General features: G+C 39.2%; 1 protein-coding gene across 1 annotated transcript in view; it reads left to right on the top strand.

The window, feature by feature from the left end:
- The window catches only part of adamts7 (a disintegrin-like and metallopeptidase (reprolysin type) with thrombospondin type 1 motif, 7), a 77260-nt gene that overhangs the window by 25631 nt on the left and 25839 nt on the right, over window positions 1-25790 (top strand). The window contains exons 9-16 of the mRNA XM_078271998.1: window positions 8835-8979; window positions 16364-16456; window positions 17419-17564; window positions 19056-19225; window positions 19343-19476; window positions 21131-21251; window positions 21468-21712; window positions 23573-23714. Coding sequence (XP_078128124.1) covers window positions 8835-8979; window positions 16364-16456; window positions 17419-17564; window positions 19056-19225; window positions 19343-19476; window positions 21131-21251; window positions 21468-21712; window positions 23573-23714 — 1196 coding nt within the window. The remainder of the gene's footprint in view (window positions 1-8834; window positions 8980-16363; window positions 16457-17418; window positions 17565-19055; window positions 19226-19342; window positions 19477-21130; window positions 21252-21467; window positions 21713-23572; window positions 23715-25790) is intronic.

Raw genomic sequence — 25790 nt, 5'->3', positions numbered from 1 at the left:
CTAATTGGGATCACTCATTGTGTTAGTGAATGTGCACTCTACTTTTCTGTGCTTATTATAATGTTGTGTACACACATTTTGAACAGTGTTTTTATTTTTTATTTTAAGGGTTCTATTCAACATCTGGTCATGGACTCTAACTCTGGCTCATTTACAGTTATTTGTTTCAGTTGATCAATGATAATTTCCCCAGTTAAATAAATAAATATATATATATATATATATATATATATATATATATATATATATATATATATATATATATATATATATACTATATATATATATATATATAGTAACATGAAGCTGTAACTTTACACTTTAAGTAGTGATGTTTATATGTGCCTCCTTTTTCTCACAAATCAAAACTGCCCTGCTGAACTATAGTGCTCCTTCATAGTTAAGGATTGTCAGTAAGAAGTTGTAGTGAAATTGAGCTTCTTTAAACATGTTATAAAAGCTATTTTGTTTATGCAGTGTTTCGAACAACTGGCCATGGAGTTTAAGTGCTACATTTGGTGATCATCCAGACTTCATAGAGCAGCAGCTTCATATGTTTTAACTCTTATTTTGTGGTATAATAGTAGCATGGTAACACAGAGCTAATTGTTGAGGTTATTCCTAATGTTGGTAATTGGAAGGTTTGTTCACTTTACAGGAGCTGGCAGTCTAAATGCCGTGTGTGCGTCCGTGCGTGCGTGCGTGTGTGCGTGTGTGAGAGAGAGAGAGAGATACAGTCAGCTGCTACTGTCAAAGACTTGCACTGTGAGTCTGGCTTCAACAGGACATGTGTTGAATGTCTGAGATATTTCACCATAGTTGCCCCAGTTTCTCAACTCCAAGCATCTGGAATTCATCTAGTGGGTGTTCAGCTACTTGACAGCATTGTAGCTTCTTGACTCCACTGGGGGAAAAAGGGCCACAGGGCAATATTTACACTTGTGGGAGGTTGCTACACAAAGGCCGCCACTGCTTTTGTGTGTTTGTGTGTGTACGTCTGGCCGATGGTAATTAAAAAGGAGACAACAGAGAGTTGTCTAAGCACTTAGAAGCACAATTTCCCACACATTTAAGTTAAACGTTTGTATCAAAAAGAATTGGCCTGACTATATTATACATCCTGATGACTTTGGTGAGTCCCTTAACTTCTCTTCTGCCCCACATGGAGGTTTACATTTGTGGTTTTAAGTAGAATATGTTGACAACTATTGGATGGATTGCCATAACATTTGGTGCAGTTACTCATGTTCTCCACAGGTGATCCCCAGACTTTACATCTAGCGCCATCATCATGTCAAAATTGTATTTATTCCAACTTACTTTGGTTTATGACTGTCACGACCTGGCTCAAAGGTATGACAAAATGTGGTGAACACACATGTTTGTTAAATTAAATTAATTTAAATAAACAAAGTTAAACGTGCTATCAGTTTATCAGTAATGTGTGTAGTGTATGGATGTGTGAAGGTGTAGCAATGTAAGAAAGCAAAAAGTAACTCAACCAAAGTCCAAACAAACCAAGAGGGAGGGAGAGAAAGAGAGATTATTATTTATAGACAGGTGAACAATCAACTCACCCAGCGGTCAAATTAGTCCTCATTAGCCAATCCCCAGATCCCAACAACCAAAGGGACTTGAAATAGGCCTTGAGGCCTAGGAGCCGTCACAATGACCAAATGGCTGAAAAGCTCTTACCTCTTAGCTGTACTGTGTCTTATAGAGCTAATTAGCAAATGTTATCATGCTAATATGCTAAACTAAAATAGTGAACGTGGTCAATATTATGCATGCTTAGTATTTTCTTTTTCAGCCTAGTAGAGCACATCCTCAGTCAGAGTCCCTAGCCTGGCTGTAGATTGTCATGATTATAAATAATAAAAGGACTAACCCAATTACTGACCGAGGGAAGATGGACATTGAAAGAAGAAGAGATTAAGCCTTCTTCCCACCCACCCACCTCCCAAGTGGCGTGACACCCGAAACCACATAATCTGCACTGATCATTTTCTTCACCCGAGGCTTGACGGCTGATATTTGTCTTCCCATCTCATTCCTCTAAATGCCAGCGTTTCTCCCCATTTTGTCTGTTTTATCTCTTTCACTGACTGCAGGACAAGGCTTCTATTGTAAATGCCTCCGTTGCCCCACAGGCCTTCACTGCTCTGCGCTGATCAGAGGTTTGGTCCGTAGGTGTTATTTTATGTGGAATGTGGACGGTCACATTGAGCTCAGTGGTTTAGATATTAGATATTATCACATAGATTAGCTACTCATAAACAGAGACACCCTTTAATGTCCAGAAGAGAATTCCTGAAAGGTCACAGAGGCCAAGTTGCAAAAAAACCTAACAACTTATTTCAAGTTCATTTAATTGCTGCATAGAGGAATGACAGAAATAAGATATCTCACACATAAGCACACAGCATATTTCATCGCAGCTCATATATTGATTGTTAATTATTTTTAACTAATTGTCATAAACATTTCCAGGAAAGATGGCTTTGACAAAGGCTGCAGTAGAACCTAATTTGCCCTGTGTGTTGCGTTTCAGTCCGGAGGCACTCATGGAGAACATTTTAATTGCTGCTGTTTTATAGTCAGTGTGAGGTCATCTCAAATTAATGATTTTGTTATTAAGCATTCAACAATCAGCCTCCATATGTTTAAATCTGATGTGCTTATCTTTTTAATAATTTGGGTAAACTCATGAGTGCAAAACATTTTCTAAAGACGTGACAGACAAAAATGTTATTTTTTATTAAGAAATGTGAAAATGTAATGACATTCATACTCTTTAATTCCTTGGACAAAATTTGAGCAAATTCTGTCATTGGTGAGACTTTGTTCACCATTTTATAGAATGTATTATTTATGCAATTCTTGCTATTTAAAGCTGCTCTTACCATATTTTCATATTAGCAATTGAATAAATTAAATTATCCCCAGACTTTTAAGTTCCACTCAGTTCTACAAAGCGTTTTAGCATCTTTCAGCTCATTGTTTTGGTTTAACAGCCCACAACCTCTTTTGGTTCACTCTCACTACTCACATCAGCGTTGTTTTCAGATGCAGCATCCAGTTATATAAATAAAAAAGCTCTAAAAACCAACTGTACACTACCTGCTCAGCACCAAACAACAAAAAGACACAGTTAGAGACTATCTATAATGGAGCATTTAGCAGTTAAAGAGACATATATTTCCATCTGGAGTTAATGATCAAACAGGGCTTACAGAGGAATGAATATTGGATTTGCTCTCATCAGGTGTCCAGAAACACAACTCCAAATCAATGCTAATGTTGCTAATGTGCCTGATGTGTAAATAGGCCATATCAACGATACAAGATGATAATATGTTAAGTCTACAGCTTATTGTGTTGCCTCCAAATGGCAAAAAAAAAAAAAAAATTACTTCAGGTTTAAGTAGTTCTTTAATGTTTTGATATCTTCCATGTGGCTTAGTTAAAATGGACAGAATCACAGTCTTCACAATATGGTGTTTTTGTGTTAAATTCCACAGATGAAAGACAATTTATTCCACTTTGATGGATCAATGAAAAATATGAGAAGGTACAGTTTACTTACATCCAATATAACACTTTTTTCGCCACCGCATATGCCCATAATGAGGTAAAACATCCTGTGCAAGTTAATTGTGTCTTGTTAGCAACCGCATAGCCCACTGATTTGATTGTAGCTTCTCACAGAAGGCGGTCAGTCATTACTTTGTAAAGTAATGCAGCAAGTTTATTCAAGAGTTACACCATCACTTAGCCAGACTTTAGATGTATAGGGGCTCTCTTGATTTTTTTTTTTTTTTTATTTTTTTTAATAAAGGTCTAACGATTATGAACATCTGTACAATCAAGTTCGTCCCTGGTATGCTTCTCTTGCACTAATTATTTCTCACAGGTGTGCAGGGCAGAAGGCCATACGTTAATGTTGGCTCTTCCAGAACATGTCAGCTTTATTCAGACTCATTCCTTCCATCATGTATTACCCTTTTCATTGTGACATTGCAGATCAGCACAGAAAGCTTGAATTGAATTGACTAAAGCAAATAAACTACAACTTGGGCATCTTCCCTTGGCAGATTTGGCAATGCCGCTTTATATCAGTTTGGCCATATAAGGTTATGAACGTAATTGAAATTCATATTCATATATTACTACAGGGTCATTACACTCAAATTAGAGCTTTCATTATGGAGATTTGAGTACTAGCTAATTTTGTAGTGACAGCCTGAAAGAATCAAATGACTCATCTTTATACATAAGAACTTGTTCTTTGTTCAAGATTTCACATTGTGAAGCATTATGTAACAAAATAATATACACATAATTGGTGCTTCAAAAGTGTATTTTTGTTTGTATTGAATCTTTATGTTATGCAGTTCCTTTTTTGTCATTCCCAGACTAGTAGATTGTAAGTATGCTATTATGTAAAGACCTGATTATCGGCCGTCTTTGCATCTTTACCTGTATAAAGTGTCCACACAGCTGTTTAGGAGGAAAATATTAGATAACAACTTACTTTTGTTATTTTTTTTTCAGTTTTGTAAAACATGCACTCTGCAAGTTATAGACAATTAATCATTAAATCATCTGGAGACTAGTCTGTACTCTGTACTCTCTGTACAATGTTTACATGCTATTTAAATCTTTGTCTTCTTAATTATGTGATCCTACGTTAAATGCATATGCAATCAGGAGAAAGGCTCATCTTGCACACACAAACGGCGACTCCAGACTACGTGTTTTCTATAGCATGCTAAGAGTGACTGTCTCTAGTTATTAACAGGAAATCTACAAGAAAGAGTTAGATCATCCATTTCAGGGCAGTTGTACACTTTATATTTCTTAAGATGATAATAGTTAATAATTAACAATCTATTATAGGGATCACAGCCATGAAAATGTAAAAACGCACTTATCCAGAGCTGACCGACCTATCAATCTAACGCTGTGATACTGGTAATTGATTTTCCTGGAAGAGTTCATTATAATTTAACATGTTCAGAATAAAGTATTCACAAAAAGCTGATTTACACTTAGGTATTTACAACATGAAACATACTGCCTCTGTGAGTATAAGGCATTAATAAAATAGTATTAAAACACAGGTATCTATTGGCTGCTGTATAATTAAAAAAATAAAATAAAAGTGCTATATAATTATATATAAATTATGACTTCCCAAAGTTTGAGATGTTGATCTATAATTAGAGTGCCAGTGTCAAGCCAGTGTAATTTATGTCAGAGCACTGTGCCAAAATACATGATTCCTGTCATGTTTGAGTTCAAATTAATTACCTCTAGTTATAGACCTGCCACTTCAATCAGTTGAATTTGTGTGGATATCTGTATGAGCTTCTTGTCAGCTGGCCTTAGAGTGTATGAGTTGTTTTGATTGCTTTGGTTCATAATTGTTTTACGTTTTTCTTAAATGTGCCTTAGGGTTTTCTTGTAAACAAAGTTTTGCTGCAAAAAATGCAAAAAAAATGCATTGTATGGATACCTAAGATCTAACAAACATTTTGAAAGCATTTCCTTCTACAGAAAACATTTGAAACCTGCATTGGTTACACTTAGAGTATGTTCACTAGCAGTCTCCTTTTTCTTTCCAAATGCTGGCACACTGGCATTTACCGCCAACTGTACATAAGTGGAATAGTGTGAAACCATTGGCAGCAGTGAGAATTGCATCGTCCATGCACTCATGCGTGTGCATACCTGTATGTATCCTCATGCAAACAGGGACACACTTGTAAAAACACTGCTCGACAGCGCTGCTAGTGGTCAAAAACCTTAACCTTTGGGAACCTTAAAGGGGTGATAGAATGCAAAACCGATTTTACCTTGTCATAGTTGAATAACGACAGTTTGGTGGGTAAATAGGACATACATAGAAGCTCAAAATCCCATTGATACCCCTATCCTCTGCAAATCTCACATTTCGAAACTGCCGCTGAAAACGGGCGAATCTCAACAAAGCTGGAAGCTGACATCAGCATCCCAACTCCTAGTCTTTGTCACGCCCCAACATTTGCATAGGCTACACCACTGACCTGAGGTGAGCTTAGTCTTCTGAATCTAGCTAGGTCATGCAGATCTCCAGAGGTCCGCTATTTAATTACTCAATTCACTTCTGAGACTTTTTTATGCGAGAAATCAACTATGTAGAGGTCAAATATGGGCCGTTTTACGAAAATTGATGGCTAATTGCAAATTTTGTCCGACTTTGTGTCGCAGTTCAGCAGGAGCTCAGCAGGCTACGTGACAGCGTCGGTGCTGCCTTGCCGCCCGGCGTGTCCTGCTTCATAGACTCCGGCTCGCTCGTCACCGGTTTTGGGTTACTGGACTACAAAATGCAGAGGCCCTGATAGAGCTCCAGGGCCTGCAGCTAGCTGCGATTCATAGGATTGAAAGGACAGTAGCAGCTAATGAAATCCCTAATGTTCACAAAAATGCATTAAATTGAAATCAAACACCATAGTTAGCTTTATAAGACCTTGGGGTAGATGTTATATAAGTGGCGTGACAAAATTCAAACTGTAAATATACTTTAATTATGCCGAAAGTGAAGCTAACTAGCCGCGATCTGTAAACATAGGCTTGAAAGGACAGTAGCAGCTAACGAAATCCCCAATGTTCACAACAATGCATTAAATTGAAATCGGACACCATAGTTAGCTTTATAAGACCTTGGGGTAGATGTTATTTAAGTGGCGTGACGAAATTCAAACTGTAAATATACTTTAATTATGCCGAAAGTGAAGCTAACTAGCCGCAAATCTGTACACATAGGATTGAAGGGACAGTAGCAGCTAACAAAATCCCTAATGTTTACAAAAATGCATTAAATTGAAATCGGACACCATTGTTAGCTTTATAAGACCTTGGGGTATATGTTCTATAAGTGGCGTGACGAAATTCAAACTAAATATACTCTAGTATGCCGGCAGCTGGCAGCCAGCCAGCTCCGCGGAGCCCCGAGTCCCAGTAGTCCAGTAGCCGAGAAACAGTGACTTTCACTGGGTATGGAGGTTGCCGTTTTCTCGTCAGACTGTGTGGAGCTCCTAAAGTCCGACACGTATTTGAGCTTTATATAGTTGATTTCTCGCATAATAAAGTGAATTTAATAACTTTGCAGTGTCTGAAATATGAGACCTGCTGTCTCGTCTTCGTTTCTGTGGGGTTCGCTCAAACCAATCAGCGCGCAGCTCATCTAAATATTCATGAGCATACCATATTTGGAAGAAAAGCTCTTGTTCCAAATAGAGCCATATTCACAGGGTAGTTAAGGGCCTAATACAATTTTCAGCCCAACCAATGTTACATACCCTATTAGGATACCTTAAGGAACAGTGTGAAATACCCTATATAATCATTCTATCACCAATTTAAAGCTCATCGCCTTTCCTGTATTTTTGTCTTAAAGGTGCAATATGTAATACTGACAGCTAGTGTTTAAAATAGTTACTGCATTACAAATTCAAAATACTTGAGAGAGTCGTTTACCCCGCCCCCTCCTCCCCAGACTCGAAGTTCACGGTGTTTGCCAGGCTGAGACCGCAGGATCCACAACAATGTTGCTAGATGCTTGTCTCACATAGGCAGACATTACTCCACAGCAGAGCGGAGTAGCTAACGTTAGATGTTGGCTATATTGACAGTCATAAAAGCCTGTGCTCACATGGAGCTCTGTAACCGACTGACAGACCAGTCGGGATCACTTTACTGGCTGTGTCTCAATTTGTTTTTGCGAGTAACCAACTCAGGTACGCTTTATAATTCAATGTGAGTACACGAATGTTGAAATGACATAAAATGGCCGTCCCTTGTTGCCATGATAAATTAGCCTGAAGATAATGCTTACCTGTTCAGGAGGAAATTGGCCAACTTGCCGTCCTTTTGGCCTCTAAGCTGTCTCCATCTTTCAAATACATCTCCAATATTTACCCGGGTTTTTTTACGTATCTGGTCATGCAACTGTCTTTTTTTTAGGTCGGGTAGAATCTATCTCCATTGATCCTGTTCGTTTGTTTGCTGCTTTCATGGCTGTACTAACGTTACAGCTGTAGCGTGCTGGGTTTATGTTTTTACAGGTATATCTGGCAACACGGCCTGGCTGTCAAACTGGGCAGTTGATAACAACAAACAGGCCAAAACACAAACGGAACGGAAATTTCAAAAGGACAAAATACTGGCATTAGCATTGTTGTCAGAAAAGATAGAATTTCAATTTAGCATGTTTCCTTAAAATATGATGACGCATTGGGGTCATTTTTGGATTTATTACGGTAAATATATTACATATTGGACCTTTAAGATCTGAGTTGATTTTTAATAATTTTGAATTAGTAAATATGCAGTACTAGAGCTAATCTTAGGGATATTTAGTTTAAGGATTACTGCACTAATTTCGTGTTCAAATCGTAGGAAAACATATGCACACCAATTTGTATGATATCCTACGAAATTAGCCGACTGCCAGCTGGTTCGAGCCGGGTACAGGGCACTGTTGGTCCTTCCAAAGGCCAAGGCAGTTGACTTTAGCCGACAAAAAGTGAGCATCATGCAGCGACGACAGTTCAGTTTATGTGGTGACTAGTGTTTTGGCTTAAAATACTCCTGGGGAAAAGTCTTGTGTTTTCCCCGGGATGCGATCTCCGCTCCCCCGAATGAAAGCCCTGTGTTTTATGAAAGTCATGCATAGTTGAAAGCCAATTGCAGAAAGAGTAGAAACATATTTTTGATACAAATGTTGTACAATTGTACTGTGTGTGTGTATATAACAAAGAGACCTTTATACACTCCTGCTACTCCCACAGTCGCGGCTGGGGCTGGTGCCTTGACAATGCCCCGGTGAAGGATAAGCTGTCCCTGACGTCGGTGCTTCCTGGGGTTCTGTACAGCGCTGCTCATCAGTGTCGGATGCAGTATGGATCTGGGTCCCTCCTCTGTGATGACATGGATGTAAGACTCTATAACAACAAATACATCACAATAAATCCATACAAAGCCATGTACAGTTGTGTGGAAAGCATGCTGGTCTCCTGTATTCTCCTTCTCATTTTCTTCTATTCTCTTGTGTACTGCACACTTTTGTCCTTGCATGCTATTTTCTATTATTTTCTTTTATATAAATTTACTATTTTATATGTCTTTTCCTACTACGTATTGCAACAACGTCTGTTTGCCTTTGATTTGACGTGACCTACTTTTGAAGCTCTCATAACAACATGTTTCTTTTTATGCACACAACCTCCTCCCCCCCTCCCCCCATCCCATTATGTCTTTAGCACAGTGTGTGCCGTTCCTTAGCATCTAATAATTGTACCAGATTATTCACAACACCAATGCTTCCTCTAGACCTCTGTATAATAATGAATGCACTAAACCTACTTGAAATCCTTTTTAGTTTCGGATAGATATTGTATTTGAATCAAGCAATATTAACCAAGAGACTTCATCACTGTCGTGCCAATAATGACGTTGAATTATACAACAACGGTTACAAACTAAATAATAGTTATAATCAAACTGGATTTATATTGTGTGGCAATTCTCAGTCATTCAGTCTTGTCCTGTTTTGTCAGTTAGCCAACTTAAGCTAAGTGTTAGCTTTTTAGAGATGGTGGATTTCCCAAAATGAATAAATATGGCACATATAAATGCAACACTGCTTTGCTAGCTCAATCTGGTTGTAACTAAGATATCTGTTATCTTTTTTTTTTTATCGACAGATAATCTTTACTACAAAGAGCCCCGTGCTTTACTGTCTTTAACTGATTAGTCTAGTCTAACATCCTTTTAGGAGCAGGTACTCTTTTTAGATTAGATTAGATTAGATTCAACTTTATTGTCATTGCACATGTCACAAGTAAAGAGCAACACAATTTTCAGGGTGCATACAGCCTCAATAACTTCAGCATATACAGTATGACCTTAGACGTGAGTATATCACCATTTTTATCAGTTCGATTCAGTTCTTCTCTCTTATGGATTATGATGGCAGGACAGTAAGCTGACAATGTTAAAAGAAAATCAACGTGAAACAATAAAAGTGAGGGGCAGGAAAAAAATAATTTGAAAACCCCATTCTCCAGTGGAAATTACATCCTTACAACAATTAACTCAACAATATACTCCTTAGTAAGTATACATGTATACTCTGTGCTATTCTGCAATTAGCAACTTATAGGAATGTTAATTCAGATGAATCTTTGGGATTCTGAACCAAAAAAGTTGATAACACAATGGCTTGAGTTGCTCGTGACCTGTACAGGGTCACACCGTTGCTTGTCACCGTAACAGCTGAGTATGTCCTGAATGTCAGATCTATCAGTAATGCTCTCATCTCACAGTCTCACCATTGAGATGTAACTTATACTGTTTTTATCATCCCTGACTAGACATAGAGGAATGGTACATAGCATTGACTTTTAGAGACAATTGTAACACTGTTTTAGGCCATATTTAGATGAGAATCATACTTAAATAATATTGTTTTAAAAGACCCCTGTGGATGCATTTTTACAGGTACCAGAAATGGAAAATGAATACCATTCAGAAAGTCCAGTTTCAGTAGGACATCACTGAGGTTATAGGCTTATCAGACATTTGACATTTGTTAGAACAGGATAATTATAAATGCTAAAATGCAGTGTAACAGTCAACACGACATCAGACTTTTTTCTTTGGCTATTCTTGGCAAATCAAAATGCATATTATAACATATTGTGTACAGCCCCATAAAGGGAACAGGTGATAGTCAGTATAATTTAAGTATGTTCTTCTGTCTTTCTAACTCAATTATTAAAAAAAGAGCACCCTTTGACAGCTAGAATTTAAAAACATTACTGAATGAAGATTACAGATTAGATTACTTTGAAATTGAGTCATCATGCGAAAAACCCTACATTTGTTCTGAAATAACTGGTTATGCTAAAAACTATTACAAGAAGATGAGATAGACTTTATTAATCCCACACTGGGTGAATTCCTGTGCTACAGCAGCTCAAAAAAAAAATAATGGACACACATCATCAGAATAACACATTCAACCCAAATACACATTAAATAGACATAGGAGAAAAAAATATACAGAAAGTATTATAAGAAATAGAAAAAATTGAATTAGTTCTAATAATAATAGTAATAATACAAACACATTTACACAATAAACACCCTTAAATAAACAGACAGTATATAAACACAGATATACAGATGAGTACAGGTGCGGATGAATAGAAATGACATATTGCACAGTTGGAGGTGACATAGAGTAATAAATAAATAAATAAGCATAGTGCAGGATATTGTCCAGTGATGGCTCATGTTGCAGAAACAGCTAGCAGTGCTACATTATGATGCTGCTGCTGCTGGAATGAAAGACCTGCGGTAGCACTGAGGGTGCAGCAGTCTGCTGCTGAAGGAGCTGCTCAGGGAACTCCCAGTCTCATGTAGGGGGTGAGAGGAGGTGTTGCCCATGATTGATGCCAGCCTGGCTAACATCCTCCTCTCCCCCACCTCCTCTATGGTGTCCAGAGGGCAGACCAAAACAGAGCTAGCCCTCTTCACCAGTCTGTTTAGCCTTTTCCTGTCCCTCTCTGTGCTCCCAGCTCCCCAGCAGGCTACTGCATAAAAGATTGCAGACATTCATTGTGTTTCACTCAGTTGTTCACATGAAAAGTGACAGAAATTGTTGCGTCCGGAATGAAAAAAGAAAGCTTAAGGAAGAAGTGGGTGTGAATGTCGCATTTGTTGGTTTCAGAGAGCAAGAAGAAATGGTCGGACACAGCCTCCCTAATCTGACGTCAGGGCTGTTGAGGGAGGGGGTTTCAGAGGCTATTAAACCATTTGACATGCAGGTCTGATGGAGCGTACAAGGGCCCCATATGTTTTTTTTAACAGCCAACTGGTTTTATTTTCTGTACTGTAACTGTAAGCACCTCGGCATGGTCTAGAAGAACTGCTATCTCTTTTTAGCACAGGAAACTCCCCTCTCTGCATTCATCAATCCTAGAATTATGACATGAGCTGGATTTAAACTCACTGCATCAGCAAAACGCTCATCTTACTGTGTAAGTAGTCGCAGTAGCATGGGTCATGCATTGCATGAGGCATTATACTGGTTGACTGGTTTGAAATTTTGGGAAGATTAACAAGCCGATGATTAACCAGGCTTGAAGCAGTCTCAGTATTCAAGCTTACTGCTGAAGAATCTCATACACTTGGTGTGTTTGAAGTATAGAAACGATACACACAGGTTTTGACACAGGATTTGCATAGATAGATTGACTCCTTTGGGGGAGTTGTTCCTGTGTGTTTGAGTAAATGTATTGCGAATTTGATTAAATCCTCTCTGCTTTCAAAGCTTTCTGCCTGTTTGGAAGACTGCTGTGTATTATGGCTGGGAACAGATCTCAATAATGTATGTACAGTATATCTGACAAGAGCAACAGGAGTGGTGAAAGATTGGAGAGATGGAGACCACACACGTGCATTTTTCCACCGGCAATGTAATTCCTCAGAGTAACAACATAGTGTCTCTATAAATATAACTTCTGTGCAATTTTTTACAAGCACCCCCCAGGATAGAAAAACAACTTTGGGATGTATACAGATTTACCACACCATTCAAGCAAATCCAGTCCAGTCACAAATGAATTCCCAGTCACCTAGCTTCTTGAGCTAAAATGTTAAGTAGTGCTTTTTTTTTTTTTTTTATAGCATGGTTACCAACCCTGAAGTTTAAATGGGACATGGTGGAGTTTTCTTGTAAACAAACATAGTTGTGTTATCATTTAGTGTGTGTTGCAATGGTGTGTACGGCCTAAGTGATGTGCTGAATGTGCCATTTATTTATTTATTTATTAGCTAGCAGTCCTCTATCTTCATTAAACCGAATCATTAAGTCATTTGATAGACACCACCTCTTTTTTACCTTCATATTTCCTGCAGTCAGCAGGAATGTGTGTCTCGTCGACCGTATGCTCCTGCACATACATACAGTAAATGTGAGTCCTCATGTGCATGCTAGTAGTGCATGAAATACAAAATGGAGACCGCCATTCGTTTTCTTTTCTCTTTGATGGCACCACGGGACATTATTAATCACATTATCACAGACATCATTGATCTGATGAGCAGATTGTTAAATAAATAGGACATCTTTAAGGTGGAAAGAATTTTCAATTGAAACAAATGTCATTACATTTAGGGTGCAGAGTATTTTACTCTGTCTACCTCACTTCATTCTAAAGTCATTAATTTGTTGTGTAAATGTTGCTTTTACACCTACTTTTATTCAATTGACGGTTGTTTTTTTTCCCAGTTTAAATCTAAAAAATAATTTGTAGCGGAATACATAGATACCAAGCTTGACTAACATCTGTTACTGATTTGATGATTGGATGATTATGTCCTGTTAATAGCTTAACGGCTCAGTCGCACAGTGCTGCTCTTCAGCCTCTGCTGCCCCAATTCCGCTGTTTCTGCTGCAGCTTGATTAAAGGTGCTCTAAGCGATGTTGGGTGACATTACTTCTTGCTGACGTTCATTCGTATTTTCAAACAAAACGGAGACTAGCTCGCTCCTCCCTCCTCCTCATCCCGTTCCCTCCCTTCTGTGCTTCAGCGCACTATCCCACCCCAACCCCCCAAATCCTTCTTGTCCGTTATTGGCTGAACGCCGGAACACGGTTTGTGTATGTTTGCATGGTCCAGGTTGGCACAGTTTGTTTTTGTTGGCGTGTGTGGAGCCTGGGCTGTCTACAGAGGCCGCATTTTTTTTACAGTGTGTTTAGGGGACCGGCATCCCGCAGATAGTGAGGAGATGTTTGCTGTATGTGACAAAAAATGTTGTAGCCTAAAAAACGCGTGACCTCACTTAGAGTACCTTTTAAATAAATGTGACTGGTTTGATGCTTTCATTGGTTCATCATAAAAGTGGCCCTAAATATTCAACAAAGGAAAAGTAGAAAGGCACATGAATGCAGAAGAAAACACCTTTGCCTTTTTAAAGAATTGTTTTATTTGTGTGCTTTCTGAACAAATAAAATGTTTACTTTTGCATTGAATTGTATTCCACTTCAACTTTGTTGCAAAAACTTGTTGACTCGTTGATTTTGTAGAGTTTGTAATTTCTTATCTCAAAAATGTTGTCTGCTTTGCTTACTCTTGAGTTTGAAATTGTAGTGCAACCATAGGGATGCAGTTACTTCTGTGGATACTGAACAGAAATGACATAGAATAACATGTGTCTCTCTATTCAGACAGCACGCACCAATTTACTGTCCAATGTCAGAGACTGTTGGTAATTCTGACCTATCGAGTACTGCTATTGTGCCATGTTTCACATAGTGCTTGAACATGAAGGGTACATTGACAATAGCCTTCTGAATGAGTAGCCATGAGTCATTGGTACATCTGGTTGTTTTGTCAAAGGGGGTTATTGAATTTGTTAATTGATTTGTTCGTTTTTGTTTGAGACGCAACCAGAGGAGGACGTCAGGATGTCCTAATAAAACCCCTCTGACATGGGTTGCTCATCTAGGCATCTGGAAGGCCAGTGAGAATCAGAACCAGGTTGTGAGCTCTACAGATCTGTTTTCTAAGAAGCTTTCAGAATTCCCGTGGAGTGTAATGACCAGTCACTGAGACCTTTCCATTTCTTTTTGGAAGTTTATTCTCTACATTGAGAATCAATACTGTATGCCTTGCCCAGCTTTTATCTTTGTTTTCAGTCACAGACATTAGTTTAAGGAGATTATTAATTGGAAAGGAAGCTAAATATTTCTCACAGATCACTGTTGATTATTGCATTCTGAACGTTCAAATGCTTAAATCTCAAAAATCATCCTAATCTGCAGTATGATGATTAAGGCCACATGCAAACACATTCATCATAAATGTCGAGCAACAGAAACTCCGGCAATTGCAGTGATCAGCCAAGGAACTCCTTTATAAACATTACATTTGACCTTTTGTTTTTAACCACTTTTGGAAAAAGCTTTTTATTGGTCTTTTGATTCATTATTGTTGCAAATAAAAGCCAGACTGTTGGCTGAAAAGGTTCCTTTTACATTCTCAATGAGCTGATGTTGCTTTTCACGGTGGCACTGAGAACTTGATGCACTGCAACCAAAGAAAGCACATGCAAACAGACAAAACACAATCTAATGAGGAAAACATCACCAATTAGACAGCCAATACATCCTCATACCTAAACAACATTATATAGGTCCATTTCCAAAGATTCCTTTGATACATACGACCGTTCTATTTACTGCTGCACGGTAGCGGTTTAGTCGTGTGACCGTAATCATGTGACCGTTCTATTTAACGTAGTGAAATATGGTTATTCACTTTCGGAACAAGCGTTAGATGAGAAGATTGATACCACTCTCATATCTGTACTGTATTGTAAATAGGAAGCTGTATGAGTTCGGAGCAAGGAGACGGTTAGCTTAGCTTAGCATAAAAACTGAACGCAGGGGGAAACAGCGAGCCTGACTCTTGAAAGATACCAAAAGGCAGACATTTTTTTTAACCTTTGGACAGAGCTGGGCTAGCTGTTCCCCCCTGTTTCTAGTCTAAACTAAAGTAATTGGCTTCTGGCTGTAGTTTCATATTTACGTATGTACAGATATGAGAGTGGTATTGATCTTCTCATGTAACTCTCAGTTTCTCTAAATGTTTAACTGCTGCTGTAAAGTGTAAATTTGAGTGTGCATTTTACACAGAAACGTTTTTAAAAATCATTACTGTTGTACTGTAGAACATGATGCACAACACTAAGAGCTACTGGATACCAGGATGAATGCTAAGAATTCTGTGCATACTGTCTAAAGCTATTATTTCACAAAGAACATCATACAGACAGCGATGGTTTTCTGGGAGATGGGCCTGTCAACAGTCTTGCTGCATAGCTCCTGTCTCTAATCTTTATCTGATCTACTGTATTTGAAGAGATGACACGTCTTATCACACAGGACAAGAACAAACAGGCTTATCAAGTGAGGGTATGCTTCATCCATCAATATTAAATACATCTTGTTGTACCTGAACTCCAGTGGAACTGCTGAATGCAGGCAATTTAGTCAGACAAATACTGTAAGTAAACCATTGGGCAAAAGCCTGTATTGACAGACAAGAAAATGAGACAAACCTGTATAGTGCAGATCTAAACTACATTTAATAAATGCCCATTTATATTCAAATGGTAAAAGGGCATTGCTTGCTTTCATACTGGATATCTGCTTGTGTCCAATAAAATAAATGAATAGTAAACAGCAGCATGTTTAAAATGCAACACGTTGTGGTAGTAAGTCAGTAATCGCGCTCTGCTTTCCTAGAATGTGTGCAGCACTCTATGGTGCACTGTGGGAACAACCTGCCACTCAAAGCTGGATGGGGCTGTAGATGGGACCAGTTGTGGAGAGGACAAGGTGAGTCTTTCATTTCATGAGCATGAAAGGAATGAGAAATGGGCATTATGATGAGAATGCTGATTTTGTTGTTGACAACCGTCAAGTGTTTGATTTCTAAAGGGATGGGCTTTAGTTCATGAGTCTTTCCTGTTTGCAGTATTTATTGTTGACTATGTAAATGGGCGTTGTTGGAGGCATTTACCGGTATTTTTGTGCATCTGGCAGTAAAGAACTTGAACTTGAATTAGATGCTTCGTGGCAGCAGTTAGGCAGAATGAAATATGCAACTACCGAAACACCATAAACTAAATTGACATTCATTTAAGCTAAGTAATGTTGCTTTAAAGCTATTCTGGATTTCCCGTAGGAAATTGTTTATTAGAGGTTCTACAGTATGTCACCCGTATCCTGACCTTACGTCTCGTGATTCATTTTATCAATGACAAAACAAAAGTTACACTCATTAAATAGTTGCCATTTGTTGTGTGTAGCAGCAACCTCCCCTCATTTTCCTAGAATTAATGTTTCATTTCATACTGTATTAAGTCATTTTTATGATGTTAACAGAGATGGATTTTGTTTCAAGTGAGATGGCCCACCTCCACTACAGAACACTGCAGGAAACCCAGCTGGTTTTAAAATGTACTGACTACATTAGTGCGATTAAAATTGCTTTTTGTTCAAAAAAGAAAGACAATAAAATGAACCTTATAAAACCTAAACAATATCTTCTCAGCTCGCATAAAAAGTGCAAAGACAAAATAAACATGTAGTGATATTTAGAGAGATGTAATGTGTCAGAATAGAGTAAAAACGGTTCTGTCTGTATAGCAGACAGCATGTTGCATGCAAACCTTAAAGTGGATGGGTCTCAGCTATAACGACAATGCTACATTCATAGGAACAAGTAAGAACAGGATGCTTACATTATGTGTTCATTTATCTAATGATGTAAACTTTGCTGGTTTTGTTTTTACAAGTGGTGTCTCAGTGGAGAGTGTGTGGCAGCTGGATTCCAGCCAGACAGTGTAAATGGTGGCTGGGCATCGTGGAGCGAGTGGTCAGGCTGTTCGAGGACGTGTGGGGCTGGAGTCCAGAGCGCCCAAAGAGACTGTGATAACCCAGTGTAAGTTTTACTTTTCAGCCAAAAATACTTTAAAATGTTATTTTTTGTTGTTTTACAATTAAATTAATATTGTAATCCTTTGTCTGGGAAAAATAAGGCTTAATTATGAGTTAATAAAATCCCTTTAATATCCACTAAACATAACATGACATCTCAGTTGTAGAGCCATGGGTAAAAGGCTTTTTAACTTTACTTAGAAGGTACATTTTCCGTCTGTAATGTGTAATGTAGTCTCTTTGTATGAACATGGAGAGATAAGCCATTTTGGGCAATACATGGACAGATAATGATTGGCATTTGGATAATGCAAGGCAATGCGCCTTTCATTAACTTAATTTATACATTTGAAATGTATTTGTCTGGTGAGAGACAGTAGCTATTATGTAATCTGCAGGGTGCACCTGTTTCAATGTTATTACTCCATAGAATAGGTGTTATTAGAGGTTATCCGTCTCATAGATATGGGTTGAAAGGGGACTGCTACACCTACTAGTAGGTTCAGAAGGCAGCTATCATCTATTTACATGGTAATGGTCACTCGTCAGGACCCACAGCGGAACTTTTGAACTCTCTGGGAGTCTCTTGACTCGAACAAAAGTAATGTTACTTGGTTAGTTTTAGGGAACGATTGTGGTTTGGGTTAAAACACTTTAAGACCCCTTCTGGCAGAAACCCCTGAAGGCTAACTTCTCCCATGTGCTCCCTACCATTGTTGCTCTTCATACTAGTCATCTTACAGCGCTGCGGTCAAGCTTTTGCTCTGACTGTTTAATATTGATGCAGATACAGTAGGTGAAAAAGCTTACCAATAGATGTTAATGGCCTACTGAGCCAACTCGGAGGTACAGTTGGGCCTTACTATGGTAGTGATAAACAACTGATAATGCATTTAATCGGCTGATAACATTCAAAGCAGGTGGTACTCACAAACAATAAGCAAAATGATATAAGTGAGAAAAAAAGAAAAGAAAAGTGAGAAAAAGTAGTTTTTGTGCTCCACACACTTAGAACATTTTACAACACACTTAAGACTTAACACACGTGTACCTATACAGTAGGTCAATTTAAAACCATGATTGCAAACTGTTTTTAACTGTGTTCTGTTGTTGTCCTGTTGTTTGTTTTCTTGTTAATTTGTGTGTGTGTGTGTGTGTGTGTGTGTGTGTGTGTGTGTGTGTGTGAGACAGTGTGCGTGCATGCGTATTTGGTTATTTTACTCTCTACATCATTAAAAATGATTCCTTAAGGTTTAAATAAAGGTTGAATTAATTAGCAAATACATCACATATCACAGAATCAGCGCATGTGTTTGCAAAACAAATGACAAGTTTTTATTTGTTGAACCAAAGGTTTTTATGCACAAAATTAAAATACATATCTAAAGCTTCTAAAGGGTCTCCTCTTTACTCCACCTTTTTCCACCGTATCACAAAGTTTTGAACATTGAAGTCCAAAAGTGGCACTGAAATAACATCTTTGATTATCTCACAGTCCTAAGCACAGAGGGAAGTACTGTTTGGGAGAGAGACGGAGGTACAAGATCTGCAACACCACACCGTGTCTTCATGACCTGCCCACCTTCAGAGACACCCAGTGTAGTCAATTCAACAACAAACCATACAAGGGAAAGTTCTACAAGTGGGAAGCAGTCGTCAACAGAGGTCAGCAGATTAAACTTAGTTCAGGCTGTGATGGTGTTTAGGCAAACTCAAACGAGAAGCACCTTTGGTTGTTACAGTATTCATCATAACTTTGTGTCTTTCCTAAACCTCTTTCAGTCAGCCCTTGTGAACTGCACTGCCGTCCACTGAATGAACATTTTTCTGATAAGATGCAGGACGCCGTCACTGATGGGACACCATGTTATGAAGGCAACAAAAGCAGAGATATGTGTGTCAATGGCATCTGTAAGGTATCAACACTGTACCTACTATGCCACATATCCTCTAACAAATATGTTTTATTGTCTCTTCTTCAGTGTTTAATCTGTTTCCTCTCTCGATTTCAAAACAACATTCATTAATAATTCCATTATTGTATTTCTCATTCATTTCCATGCTTGCTGCTCTGTTAGTTTGTTAGTGTTAGTTAGATGTCATGCAGTATATTTAGTTGACCCTTACTTTGTTTTCTCTGCAGGCCACTGTTGTACATTTGACATTTTCCGTGAAAATGAGCTTGTTGATAGAAAAAACGCTGTGGCTGTTATCTCTCTGCTCTTGCTTTTCACCCTGGGCCAAAATGCCAGTCACTGATACAGACATTGTTTGGATACTGAGTGGACAGCAATCAAAGACTCTGTGGCTCTGATTTTGTGACATTTTGTGACATTTTTGTCAGGAAGCCACATGTTTTCCCATTTACCTGGAAACCATTTTCTGTTTTGAAGGGCTGTCGTAACATTAAAGGCCAAATCAGTGTTTCTCAATAGAATGTTGCAGGGATGATGCAGGGAAGTTCCCCCTAGTTCCCTTAACAAAAAGCCAATGAAATTATTTAATTTGCTATTGGATTATTGCAGAAAATAAGCAAAAAACGTTTATGATACTTACACTTTTCTTCAGCAAGACAATCTTCGCAAACGAACACCACTTTTATGTTTTTGAAGCGTAAATGCAATCACCGAAGTAAAAAGCTAACTGTAGGCTATAAAAAAACTGAACCACGATCGCATGACTCCGTCACCACTATTAGCTTCCACTGGCTTCCAACTGGTTTTGTGTGTCCAGCATGATGATGTTTGTAGTCTCATTTAGCCACTTATTAGCAACAAAGTCTTTTTGAATACAATTACAAGCTTAGAAATTTACATGTGGGGTGTGACCGATGATTTTATGTTGTAGAATTTGAAAATCTCTTAAGCTTGTGTTAACTGCAAACGTTATTTCAGGCATCTAACCAAAAACCCCATTCAAAAAACCTATTAACTTAGAGACAAAGGAACCGGAAGTGCAAAAATGCTTACTCAATTCAGGGTTTTAGGACTCAGCATGCTATTAATCGTCCTAAAAAAATATAGGCCTACTTAAAAAAATGTTTAAGAAAACAAAAATAATGTGGTTTTAGTTGTTGTCTCGTCCTAGTTCTGTCAATCATTTTGAGAGTGCCGCATGTTCCCATCCTATGTGTCGAATTATGGTCTTGTGGGACTAGCCTTTTGTTTATTTGGATTACATATTGTGCCTTTAACTGCACAAGGTGTGAGCAGCAGCAGCACAGTGTGGGTTGACATTAATAATAAAACAGCACAGAACAATATTAAGGATTACTGGGATCTTCATCACTTGCCTTATCTGAACAAATCAAGGGCACATGAGGTGCAGTAAGCTAAGGCAGGGTTGTGTTCTGTGCTGTTTTTGTGGCTTTATAAAGTGATGTACGCATGAACAGATCTTGCTTATCAAGTCTCTATGTGGATGATGGATCAGAACATTTGGATTTGATCTAAAGAGATATTGAGTCCCTAAATTGCAGCATAATGCCTGTTGTGTAGTTTTGCTTTTGTTGTGTAATCACTGTATATCATATTCTAGAATGCATTGTGAAGTTTGTTTTGTGTGTCGCAGAATTTAGGCTGTGACTATGTGATTGACTCCACTGCTGTAGAGGATCGCTGTGGGGTTTGTCATGGCAACGGCTCCACCTGTACAACTGTGAGGAGAACCTTTGAGGAGACTGAAGGACTTGGTATGTTTCTTAAAAATTGTGGTTTAGCAATAGATCTCTTTGTGGAAGATATTTTGACATTGATGACAATTTAAAACAAACTTACTCACTCCCCTTTTCCTTTTTGTAAAAGCCTAAAGCTCTCCAAGGTTGTCTCCTCTGTCTTCTCTACTATTTGTTAGCTGTACATCAGGATATTTAAATTTCACTTACTAAAAAAAATGTAATATCCTTTAGGCTATGTAGACATTGGACTGATCCCAGAGAGAGCCTGGAACATCCGTATTGAGGAAATGGCGGAAGCCGGGAATTTCTTGGCGCTGCGAAGTGACAACCCCAACAAGTATTTTCTGAATGGTGGCTGGACGATCCAGTGGAATGGAGAGTACAAGGCAGCCGGGACAGTATTCACCTACGAGAGGACAGGACACCTGGAGAACCTGACGTCTCCTGGGCCCACCATGGAACCACTGTGGATTCAGGTCGGATTACTGTAACAGCTTAACTAATGTTTTGAGTGTATCTTGTCCCTCAGTCAATACTGAAAACTGCCTTCAAGAAATCAAGGTGAATTTCTGTCAGCATAGCACATGTGGTGGCAACACAGTTCAGAAAAGTGAACTTAAGTATTCAGTAAATTAACATAAAGTATCTCAAACTGTGACATAATTGTGACATAAATGCATTTATTCACATGAACATTAAATGGAGAAACAACAGGACAAAACCTTATGTATGTTGATGTTTACTGTGTTGCTGACATGACCGCAAGATTGCTTGAACTTTTCCAGGAATGCAGGAACTGCTTCGCGATGTTAACTTGCATTTCAATCACAAAAACGTAAAAAGTATTTTCTGATATCCCTGGAGCTGTCCGGGTGGGGTTTGCAGTGCTGAACATTGCTTACTTGTCAAACACAAGCCTCAAGACTGCATTGATTCTGACTGTAGCATGAGTAGTTACTATTAAGTAGCTCATGAAGTAGTATTAAGAGGCGGTAGTAGCTCAGTCCGTGTGGACTTGGCTTGGGAACTGGAGGGCTGCCGCTCCTAATTGCTTGGGGACGTCGGCCCTCGACAACACACATTCATTTATGTGTATTGTTCATGCTATGTATGTGCGTGTATTTTGTAACCTGACTCCGCCAGATGGATTTGCTCGGCATATCCATCTGGGAACTTTCCGTTGGAGAACTTTTGGGAAGGGGCGAAAATACTGGTTAGCTGATTGGATAAACCATCTGTCTATCACCACCTATGTTGGTGATAGACGGGCCAAATCAACCAATCAGATCAACGATATATCAAACCCTTGCCGAAACCAGTCGGGAGAAGAGCAAAAACATCTTTTCCTCCGAGAAAAGCCTCCAGTGCCGTTTTTTGCTCTTCTTTCAATAAAGGAATACTTTCTAATTTGAAAAATGTCACTGCCTAGTAAGACAGAAAAACAGGGGGCTACTGGAAGGCTACAGGAGACTCTACCTTTCTACATCAGCATGTCACCTTCCCAACATCCTTTCAAGAATTGCAGGACTATGTGTTGTTGTCCTGTTGCATGCAAGTCAAGGTCTTAAAGAGCCCCTATTATGCTCCTTTTCAGTGTCATTGTTGTACTCTTGGGATTTTCTAGAACAGGTTTACATGCTTTGATGTTCAAAAAACATCTCATACTGCCCTTCACTGCAGCGTCTCCACCTGAAACACTGTGTGAGCTCTTCCCTGAAAAGCCAAGTCTGCTCTGATTTCTGATTCTGCTGTGATTGGTCAACCAAATTCAAACAAGCTACTGGGCGGACACATTTGAAAAACTGGGCTGGCATTCTCAATCAATGACATCATTAATTCGAAATTCGGAATTCGGAATGTGGCGAACTGTTTTCAAGCAGTCAAGAGGAACAGAAAGCTCTATTAGGAATGACATTTCGGTACTTAATACATACATACAAAAAAAACTATATAACACACTAAAATACGAGGAAAATCCAAAAAAAAGCATTATAGGGGCTTTATTGACAGGACAACTGAAGAAATGAAAGGGGAGAGAAAGAGGGAATGACAAGCAACAAAGGGCTGCAGATCGGATTCGAACCCGGGCCCGGTGCGTCAAGGAGTGTACCTCTATGTATGGGTGCCCGCTCTACTAACTGAGCTATTCGGGCGCCCAGCTTTTACTTTTTAATCTTCTCTTCATGGTCTTTCAGATGTGGTGAAAACACAAAGACGAAATACGCAAAAGAGATAATTAGTTTTTAATTTAGTGAAGAAAGGCTGGAAGTTTTCTGTATATGGTCCAAAATTGTTTTTGGTATTTTGTTTATTTGATATTGTCTTGTGTGTTACAGCTTCTCTTTCAGGAGACCAATCCAGGAGTGCGGTACGAGTACACAATTAGTCGAAATGTCTCAGAGGACAACGACATGCCTGTGTCAGTTTTCTTCTGGAAATATGGTTCATGGACTGAATGCAGTGTTACTTGTGGGACAGGTAAGAGAAACAACCTAAGGTTTTGTCATTGATATTTTGGTAGGTAGACTAACCTATAGTTTGTTTGCTTTGGTCCGAATCAGTTGATGAGTTTGTAAACTTGGAGCGATTTCCCCTTGGTTCGGTTTCGTTTCACACCTGAAAAAATCCAAGCGTACCAAAATGCGTCATTGCAAATCATGCAAGAACATTCACTCCGCAATTGGTCGGATGTGTCTGGGGCCGGAACAAGAAAGCAAATACAGGAAGAATGTCATATGTGGACATGTGCATATTTCTCTCATCTCCATGGTCAAACCAGCTCATTTAATTGAAATAATCGGACATTGTTTCACAAGCGACGTTACTACGTCTGCTGTGTTCACCGAGACTTCACTCTGCTCTGCAGGCGTCTGTCTCCAACTTTAGTGTCGGCTGGTTTGACCACGGAGATGCGAGTGTTGGACGGCTAGCTTGACTGCTGTCTATTTCTGGGAGTGAAACATTGCAAGCTGCTACAGTTTGCATGTTCTGCCGCATCGCAGATTGCGAAGCACACCTGACTACAGGAGCCATTTAGCTCAAACTTGTGGAGTATATAGTTGGTGCTGTTCGAGGTCGGATCATGTTCTCACCACAAATGAACCGCTCCAGAGTTCGATCGAAAAAGCGTACCGAGACCACCTCAATAAGGAGGTCTTGGTACACTTGTTTGGTGCGCACCCGAGTGTGATTGCTGCATTCACACCTGCCCAAACGAACCGCACCAAGGAGGAAAACCAACTCTAGTGCGATTCAACCGAACTAAACAAGGCAGGTGTGAACGCGCCCTAAGAGAGAGAGAGAGAAGCTGGTAAATCTTTTGCTCCTAGTTTTGAATGCATGTCCCAGAGTCCTCAGAAACAGACTTAAATAACAGACTTTGACTGTATTCCAAGTGTGTCCTGAGTTTATATATTGATAAATAAACTTTGTTTAAACACATGGCCTTTTTTATGGCAATTGAAATATAAACACAAGCAGTAAGTGTGCCTTGACATTCATTTGGCTTACGAGCAGCTCACATGAGGGGTGCAACAAGAAAGGACTTTAATCAAAATGAGATTACTGAACATCTGATGATTAGTTTTCTATGTTAAAAAGTGATTATTACGAACCCCACACATGTCCTGTATGACTACTTTAAGCTGCTGCCAGCAGGAATGTGTTTTAGATCATCTGTATGTCAAACAATTAGAAGTTAGTTGGGTTTTATTCCAAAAGCCTTTAGACTTGTGAATAGCCACAGTACAAGAAATGGTCAGCTTACCTTCCAATAAGAAGGCACAAACCTCCCCAGTCGCCTTTCCATCAGCTCTGCCAAATTTACACTGAATTGTCTATTTTACAAATATTAGTTGTGCTTTATATGATTGACGTTGGCCGGTGATGGCATGTGGTTATGAGTCCCTTATCAGGATCTGGAAATCAGCTTGCCAGTCCCGTGCCGACTCTGCTAGCTTCCTGCTGACTCTGCTAGCCTGGGCTCGCTAGCCTTCTGGCTCAAGTTTTAAAATGTTAACATCAGAGTAGTCTCGCATTGCCAGACCTTCCTCCACAGTACTGCGGAGGAGGGTCTGGCTAATCCGCACAGCAATCTGGGATGGGAGAAAAACGTGATCTGGTTTATTGGCATTTCTTTAAACCAATCACAATCATCTTGGGCGGTGCTAAGCACCCAGCGGAGCCATGGTGGCGCTGCAAAATAGCTTCAGGAAGGAACTTGTTTTGGTGGAACGTACGTTCAAAGGTTGTTCTAGTCGTGCAACAGAAAACTCAAATTGGACAGATAGTCTAGCTTGCTGTCTGGATTTACCCTGCAGAGATCTGAGGAGCAGTTAACCATAGTCCTCATAAATCGACCGGAGATTAAAATGCCAACACATAAAGCAGAAGGTAACGGACATCCGGCCGAAAAGAGCAACATCCGGTGGAATTTCCGGCAGCACCAGCGCAATCCTAGAAGTGGAACGTCATGGATATAGACTTCCATCAAAGTGGAACACAAGGGAAAGGTGGAGAAGATGAGCTCAAGCTAGCAAGACCATCTCTGCGGCC

This window comes from Sander vitreus, chromosome 1, assembly GCF_031162955.1.
Source record: "Sander vitreus isolate 19-12246 chromosome 1, sanVit1, whole genome shotgun sequence".
Lineage (NCBI taxonomy): Eukaryota > Metazoa > Chordata > Actinopteri > Perciformes > Percidae > Sander > Sander vitreus.
The sequence above is the reverse complement of the archived record's forward strand: the minus strand, read 5'-3'. Positions and strand labels throughout refer to the sequence as shown.